At 42.4% G+C, this 8852-nt stretch overlaps 1 protein-coding gene across 1 annotated transcript; it reads left to right on the forward strand.

The window, feature by feature from the left end:
- Window positions 1-544: 544 nt before the first annotated feature.
- LOC138624705 (bromodomain-containing protein 3-like) lies at window positions 545-8260 on the forward strand. Its single transcript, XM_069705093.1, has 10 exons — window positions 545-782; window positions 2024-2327; window positions 4294-4431; window positions 4513-4648; window positions 5854-6149; window positions 6229-6357; window positions 6452-6616; window positions 7290-7429; window positions 7518-7792; window positions 7919-8260. The coding sequence occupies exons 2-10, from the start codon at window positions 2133-2135 to the stop codon at window positions 8032-8034; spliced, it is 1590 nt and encodes a 529-aa protein (XP_069561194.1). The 5' UTR covers window positions 545-782; window positions 2024-2132; the 3' UTR covers window positions 8035-8260.
- Window positions 8261-8852: the final 592 nt, after the last annotated feature.

An 8852-nucleotide genomic window follows, 5' to 3' on the forward strand; every position in this document is an offset into this window, starting at 1 on the left:
GTAGAGTATATAGTATAGAGTAGATAGTGTAGAGTATATAGTGTAGAGTATATAGTATAGAGTATATAGTGTAGCCAGGGCGATGCGGCTAAGTTTGATGTTTCGCCGTGACACAGGAAGTTGATGTTTAAGGTCAAACGATGCTCCAAACCTCACGAAACTTGCGTCAGGCACCAACTTTCATGAGTTTTTGAAGATGTTAAAGCCACCAAAAAAAAAAGCGTTTTTTTTTTTTTTTTTTTTTTTTTTAAGAAGAAGAATAAGGAACGAGATCGAGAAAATAATTAAAACTGAAAGGGGGAATATGCAACTGCTTGCAGTTTGAATTTTGACTTTAATTTTGCGAAACAGGATTAGACCGTAGGATTTATATTTGTATTTTTTTTTTTAGTGTTGTTATAATAATAATAATTATTATTATCTCTTAAAACCGTAATGAAACGGCACACTCCGGTACGGTAGGTGGCGGTACGCACCTATTCAAGCCGGCGGCGATCCGCCAAATCTAACGAGCGAAGAAGAAGCAGCGGAAGAAGAAGCCCGAGTCCGCTGCGGTGTGTTTTGAAGTTTTCTCTCCGGGGTCGACGCGGCTCGGCTTCACGTCTGGGCGCGTCCTCCTCTGAAGTCCGGCAGCTCCTGAACTTCCTGAAAGAAAAAAGAAAACAAGTCAGGAAACGACGCCGTTGTCGGCTCGTGTTGTACGTTTCTTTTTCCCTCCGTCGTCCCCTGAGAAAGTCACGCACAGCTGTTAATGAAGGCGTTGAGAGAAGACGAGCTGAAAGGTAACTTTGATCACTTTTACTAAAAGTGGACTTTCTCGTGTTAGATCAGCTTTTATTTTTTTATTTTTTTTTTAATGCAAAGTGTCACTATTATAAAGGTAGTAAATGGTAAAAGATGAAAAGCTCGTCGCTCACTTTGTCCAAACCTTGTTGTTGTTTTTTCTCTCCCTCTGTCGCGTGCGCCTTAAATCAATAAATAAAAATAACAATCAAGCTTGCCAAAACATTTGACTCACTACTGAAGCCTTCCTTTGGTTGTCTCTAAATAAATACAAAAAAAATAAACAACCTCGGTTAGTCACAGCTTGGCTAAAACACGCTCAACGTCATTAAAGTTGTAAATGTGGAGGGCCACAAAAACAACAACAACAACAACAACAACATTTCACAACCATGTGAAATGAACCCTTATTAAATCCTGATATTAATCAATGTAATGTGTAATAATATAGGCTTTGCTTACTTAAAGCAAGCCACTTAAAACCGCTAAATACAGTGTTCTGGTACATAAATGTCTTTTTTATTTTCTTTTATTCTTTTGGGTCATCTGACCTCTTATCGGTCGGCAGTCTTTGTGTTTCCTGTTGACATGTACAGGGCCGCTACTGTTGTAAAATTTTAGTAAATAGTTTTGAAATTAACAATTTATTTGTCCCTTCTGTTCATTTAATGTCAATGTTATAGTATAAGCCCACCCGTAGTTTCACAATACAAATACACACCTTATAAACAGGAGCTATTTATTGGCAGTGGTGCCGGGTTACTAAATCCAGGATGTTAACGTCAGGAGATGGTCATAAAAATATGTCTGGTTGAACATTCAAAGTTTAAAGCGCATCAAGATGCAGTTCATGGTGCTAATTCTCCATAAACCACAGCAGAGAAAGGAGCAGCAGCGACACCGCATCATGAAACGAGCGCCGGTTAAATCTCTTAACGGGGCGAATCAACGCGGGAATAGTGATGGAAATATGAACATTTCTGTTACTTTCAACGGAAATAAAACATTTTTAAGAGGAATGGAAACGAATGGTTACGCGAAAGCTTTGCCGTCATCCCAAATAACTGCAATCGGGCGTTTCTGTAATAATAGTGACGGGACTCGTCGCACACTGCGGCCTTCAAATTTGAGAGTAGACACGGCGCGCGGTTACTTTCAGCAACCTCGTCACCGGTTTTATTTTTTTTTTTGGACCCCGAGTGGCAAACCGTTCTCACTGCGCTTTCATCTACGTCCGCAGGTCTCCTTGCGAGGTACGAAAACTATGTCTGAGGTGAACTGGCGTTTCCTCGGAGCCTTTCACCAGCTGACGGGCGAATCGCACAGAAAGCAGCAGACGTGCCGCCGTCATGTCGGCGGACGCGAACGCGCAGCCCCCGCGGCTCGTCAACCCTCCGCCCCCTGAGGTGACCGATCCCAACAAGTCGGGCCGGAAGACCAACCAGCTGCAGTACATGCAGAACGTGGTGATCAAGACCCTGTGGCGGCACCATTTCTCCTGGCCTTTTTACGAGCCCGTTGACGCGGTCGCTCTCGGACTACCGGTGAGTAGTTTGCACTTGACGACCGTGAAGCTGACTTGATTAGTCGATTGACAGCAAAAAAAAAAAAAAATTTGCATTACATTTTTTTTTTTTTACCAATTCATTGATCCGTGAATTTTTCAGGTGAAAATAATGAAACCGTGCCATATTTGCATTACGCAAGATTTGCTGCTTTTATCCGCGGTGTAAAACCCGTATGCCAAATTATTTTAGGTTTCTTGTCGATCTGTTTCAAAAGTAATTGGGAGATTAATTAACAATTAAATTCTGTTTTATTTTTTTTAGCCCCAGTTTTATGATGTTAATTATCAAAGCAGCTTTCATTATATTTTTGTTTTATTGTCGAAGTGTAGTGTTATTGTTTGTCTTATTTTATATATAAAGTATTTCCATCCATCCATTATCTGTACCCGCTTTACCCCGAGCAGAGTCATCAGTTGACTTTGGGCGTAGGCGGGTTCAGTCCACCAAACAGCATTTAATTTACTTACACACACACACACACACACACACACACACACACACACACACACACACACACACACACACACACTCAAAAAACAAAAAAAAAAAGAGTTATTTTAGCTCCACAAATATCTGTTTCACCCGTAGTGGCTTTATTAAGTTGTATATCTGCTGTTTGGGATATAGTGTGTTTATTTTAACCACTGCAGTTGTGATAAAAAAAAAAAAAAATTTAAAAATCCCTTTAAGGGGGATCTATTGACAGATATGAACAAAAATATGCATAATTATGTTTTCATTAGTGTATAATCACCTGAAACTAAAAATACATACATGTCATGAATTAGATGAGATTTCTTTACACTCGAGTCTACACTGTGTAACGGTCTGTTTTCCTCTTCTGTCACTGGAGTAAAACTGCTTCTCAATCCTTCAATTTCCTTGTTTCTTGTCATTCTTTCATTGTATCTGTTCATGTTGTCTTCAGATTTGTTCACTGCTGTTCCTTTGTTCCCCCCCGCTGTGTTTTATTGCCTCTTAATTCTCATGCACGCTCCGCTTGAACTGCACAGTGAGTATAGAGACATTGTACAATAATCACACTCCATCCTGTCCAACACTGACCGCTTTCACTTGAATGAGAAGTGACCCTAATGAGATAAACCTGAATTCGGCATTTTTAACACGATAATACTTAATTTAATCTAAATTGGAAGTAGGTGCGTCAGTACTGAAATTGAATTTGACAAACTAGTTGAAGGACTCTTGTCTTCAACAGTCCCTGCTGCAGTTTATAGTGCAGCCTAAGTAAAGCTGTTTCCAGTGAGTTCAGAGGATTGTTCAGATGAACTGTTTTGAATGAAGTATCGTCGTTAAACTGAAATGTAATGTAAAACCAAATTTCAGTTCCCGGCATTGAGGTGAGGGCAAAAATCCAAGTTGACAAATATCCCAGCTGGACAGTGTACCCGGTTCCAGGTTTATTCCAGATGTTTGCAACGTGGTGTTCTCCTTTATGTCGTTCCAGGCCTTCATTTGTATCAGTTATAATGACTTTACAGTTGCCAAACTAGAAACAAAGTGAAACTGGAGTGAGCAGACAATCAGATTATTAACTGGGTAACCTCTTAGCCAGATTATCTAAAGCAGTTTGTTTGGAGGTAGAACTGCAGATAACTTGAGAACGTTATCAGGCGGTTTGGTAATACATGAAACGGTTTACCTTCATCTCTGCTTCCACCTGTCTCACTTTCTGACTGTTACAGTTTCTGGCCTCAGTTGACTGCGTCACTCAGTGAGTATCATGTTTTGACTGACGGGAATCACTGCCGGAAAAACTATCAAAAATAAAATCCACATTGGAATCAACTGGAAAATTGGGCACTGAAATGCCGCACTACTGAACGATTCTTCATCAGTCAAACTTGAGCAGAGCTTCCTGAGAATGTAACGACAAAAATCAAGACTATATTCATCTGACACTGCCTCTTTCATTAATCAGGATTACCATAAGATAATAACATCTCCCATGGACTTGGGAACCATCAAGAAACGCCTCGAGAACAACTACTATTGGAGTGCGAGTGAATGTATGCAAGACTTCAACACCATGTTCACCAACTGCTACATATATAACAAGGTGAGGAGCTCGATGATTTGGAAATGCACAGTGCTGCTTTGCCTAACACATGCTGAATCCTTGTCCCTCTGTCCTCTCCAGCCTACGGATGACATCGTGCTGATGGCTCTCGCTTTGGAGAAGGTCTTCCTGCAGAAAGTTGCCCAGATGGTTCAGAAGGAAGTAGAGATCCTTCCTCTTGCAGCCAAAAAGAGAGGCAAGAAAAGTAGCACTCAAGGTAAGGAGCTTGCTTCTCTTTCAGGCCGCTTCACAGGCTCTGAAACGCAAAATGTTTATCAGAGATGAGAAATCAGGTCACGTGAATTCAGCAAACTGCACACAGCGTGGAGCAGCCAGATGTCGCATGTCAGAAGGTGTCGGTAACGAGACGACACTTTGTGCATAATATGACCAATTAATATGACCGGAGAAGGTGTTCTGCAGTCGGTGCCCACAAATGAGTCCGATTTGTTACGGTGAGCCGAAAAATGCCTGAAAAATGTCTGGGAGTACTTAAATGAAATGAATTATTAAGGAGAATTCGATTGCATAAATCAGGCATTTTGAACTGTTAGAAACCTCACAGAGACTTTTTAGTTTTTCTTATGATCAAAGTTCCTCTGTTTTGTATTAATTAAACCCTTAAAACTCATCTCTGTTCATCAAAATTATATATTTAGAATTTTGTTTTTCAAGAAAATATCCCGCAACGCCTTAAAATGGCTTAGATGTACTTCCTATTTGAAAAAGCGTCTCGTGAAATACAAAGCCAATCCATTTTTTTCCCCAAAAAAGTCATATGGTGTCATTTGCTCAGTTTAGGTGGTCCTTCTGAAAATATGTCCTTATTTAATTCGTCATTGCAATCTATTTCATGAAAATCAAAAGGTCTCAAGATCGGCCTTAAAGTATTCATATCTAATCAACACTTAAGCATTTTGCCACATCCCGACTGATACTGGATTTTAAGGGCCAATGCAGATATTATGAAGTGAAAAATTACAATGTCAATATTCTTTGTGGTAAGATTGTAGGAATTGTTTGGCCTCAACCTTCTGCATATGTACAAAGCATTGTGAATGTTGTCATATTAGTTTGATGATCCTCGTCTGTGCTTCTTTTTTTATGTATTTCTCTTTGGGATGTTACTGCTCAGTGCCCCAAACTTTAAACGTATGTTGTCTCTGCCCTTAAAGTCTTTCAAGTCATTCACAGTCAATGAAAATGTTTTGGTTTTTTTCTCAATCGACCTGAATTAGAGCTGGGAAGTATACACAGCTATTGATGCTGATATTTTTCTGTCTGCATTCGGGGGGGGGGGGGGTGTTATCAGTCGTGTAGATCTGTGCGTATAATTTTCACAAGTAAGAGGGGAGAAAATTGTCCAGATTATACGTTGTTTATTTTTTTTTTCTCATCTCCTTAAACTTTAATCTTTCTCAGCAGCTGCAACCGGTCTGAATGATTTATCAGAAAGCAAGAAGAGGTGTGAAAGTGGAGGCGGTTCCACCGCTCCCTCTGAGGGCCAATTTGAAGAGCAGGAGTCGCCTCAACCAGAAACCGAGCGGAGCGGCATGAGCAAGCAGCTCAAGTACTGCAACGACATCCTGAAGGAAATGCTGTCGAGGAAACATTCCGCCTACGCCTGGCCTTTCTACACACCTGTCGACACGGAGGCTCTGCAGCTGCACGATTACCACGACATCATCAAACACCCCATGGATCTCGGCACCGTCAAAGTACATTCACCTCAATATACTTTTATACTTTTTACACATCCGACCCCTTTGTTAAGGATTGACTTCACTTATTTTCCAGAAAAAGCTGGATGGGGGAGAGTACCAGGATGCTCAGGGATTCGCTGCAGATGTTTGCTTAATTTTTTCTAACTGCTACAAATACAACCCTGCTCATCACGATGTCGTCATCAAGGGCAGAAAACTTCAGGTGAACGACTGACTTCACTCATATAAAAAAAAAAAAAAAAAAAACGTCTTTGGACTCTGCTTTCCGTCTCACTCCATTCTTCTGTGTCCTTCAGGGAGCGTTCGAGAAGAGTTTTGCAAAGCTGCCGGGCGTGTGCGTGGAGCTGAATGTTCCGGTTGGTGCAGGTTTCAGCGGGAAAAGTGGCAACGGCTCCTCCGGTTTGGACAAGTCAGAGCCGGCGGAGGAGGGCGCCGCCCGACTCTCAGAGCTGCAAGGACAGGTGGGTTCCTGTACACATCTGTACAGAAAGTGTTGGCAGGGAACACAACAGTAAATGCTCTCTCTCTCTCACTAATGCTGCCGTAGTTATCATCTACTACCTGTAAACAAATAAAACAAATAAAAAAGCTTCTGACTGCTGTTAAATATGATAACACAGGTTTTTATACATGTTCAAATCTCAGCACACACCAGAATGTTTCCACGTGATTTTTTTGGGGGGGAATTTCCTGGAGGTCAATTTGGCCTGCAGCTGCTTCAGTATCGCGTACAGCATGTAAACACAGATCAAGATTTTGACAGCGTTTCGGTGTGCAGTGAGATCTGAAGTGCTTGTACAACTTCGATTTGAAGTGCAGGACCTCTGCCAGGAGCTCGGGATAATAACAAACCGCTCGGTAACCTTCCTTTGTGGCTCTCAAGTACACAGCAGGTCAAAACAGATGAAGAATATCAGATGCAGAGGATATTGTTGACTGACACAATCATAAACTGAGCTGGACTTGAGCGCAGCATACAGGAAATCACTCCCCTTCAACCTGTTCTATCACACTGCAGCTATTGTCTGACTCCCACTTCTTCTTTGGTTTCTTGGTGCTAATTCTCTTTTTTTTTTAGTTTTAATATTATTACGTGGCACCACGGCAAACCCTTTCTGCTGACTCTCTTCCCAGTTTAAAGCTGTTCATGAGCAGCTCGCTGCCCTGTCGCAGACCCCTCTGAGTAAACCAAAGAAGAAGGACGAAAAGAAAGAGAGCAGCGGGCAAAATAAAGGAACTATCCATTGCGTATGCGCTTCGAACTCCAGCTTCAGGTGCGATGTTTTACATCACCGAAGATCTTAGTTTCTCTTGTACTACCACGCCCAGAGAGACCCGTCACCGCTTTTGTCTTCATTCCAGGCAGTATCAGAAGACCAGCAAGGGCTGGGATTCAGACCAGGAGGCTTTGGCGATGACGAGCAACGAGAAGCACCAGCTGAGCCTGGAAATTAACCGCCTCCCTGGGTTGGAGCTCAGCCACGTGGTGCACATCATTCAGGCACGAGAGCCCTCGTTGGGTGACACCGGCCCAGACGAGCTCGAGATCGACTTTGAGGTCCTGAAGCCGTCCACTCTGCGCGAGCTGGAGCAATACGTCCGGTCTTGTCTGCATAGGAGGTTTAAGAAGTTTCAAAGTAAGTACAACTTCACTATCTTAAATCATTTTAAGTTACCGTGCAAATTCCCCAAATCACTTCATTGCCACTGGTATGTGAAGCCTTTAACCGGCGATGCTGCTTCTTTTTCTCCTCTTCACGCAGAGCAAAGCAGTCAAACTGCAGCTCCTCCTCCCGCCGGCGCCAGCGGCAGCAGCAGCTCTTCAGATTCTGCCACCAGCTGCTCCACCCACTCAACTTCAGAGGACGGTGACTCGTGATCACTGGATTGTATTTTATTTATTTCCTCTCCTGTCATCAAAAGACCCTTCTCGAAACACGTTTATTTTTCTATTCAATCTATTTTCAATGTATGGAAAGTTCACACGTCTGTGTCAGCGCGCCGCCTCTTCTTCTCTTTCTTTTCTAAATCACAATATCCGTCTTCGGTGTTTCTTATCGGACGTTATGAATCGGAGCTGCATGGCATCCTGCTCAGGAGGGAGCGCATTTTTGTCCTATTATGTCCTTTTTTTTTTTGGTATTCAAAGGTTCTCTAACTATCAAGTGGCTTATTCTAAAACGTTCTAACTCGAACGTTTGTATTCATCCTTAAGTGCCAACCATACGGAGTTTTTTATAATACTGACGCTTGAATGCATTGTACATAAAAGTACCTTCCTTGTTTAGGATTTGTATCCACGAATATGCTGCTTGTATAAAGAGGTTTGTACGATCACCCGTAGTCAGAGTCTCTGATGGAAAACATCTGACCAAGGGCGAAGCTGTTTGTTAGTTCTTGTTAATAAAAGCACAAAGATTGCCTTAAAGAGTAGTTTGGAAATGACTTTGTTTTTTAGTAAACAAGTAAACCGTGAAAGAGCGCCGTCTCGAGTCAAACATCCCCAAACTCCACTTCCAGCTGGCCTGCCAACTGCTCCGCTCAAACTGGCAGCAGCCCAACGCTGCCCGGCTCAAACAGCTGCTGCCTCCGTCGGCTCGCACTCCGTCTGCTCTCGGGGCTGAACGTGTTTCAGCCAGCGAGGCTCATGTGAGAAGCCTGCGGTAACACGGACCACCGACTCCCTGGCAGAGAAAA

Source organism: Brachyistius frenatus, unplaced genomic scaffold (assembly GCF_029030835.1).
Source record: "Brachyistius frenatus isolate BFR_SWC_R1_liver_20210118 unplaced genomic scaffold, ASM2903083v1 Contig_3, whole genome shotgun sequence".
Lineage (NCBI taxonomy): Eukaryota > Metazoa > Chordata > Actinopteri > Embiotocidae > Brachyistius > Brachyistius frenatus.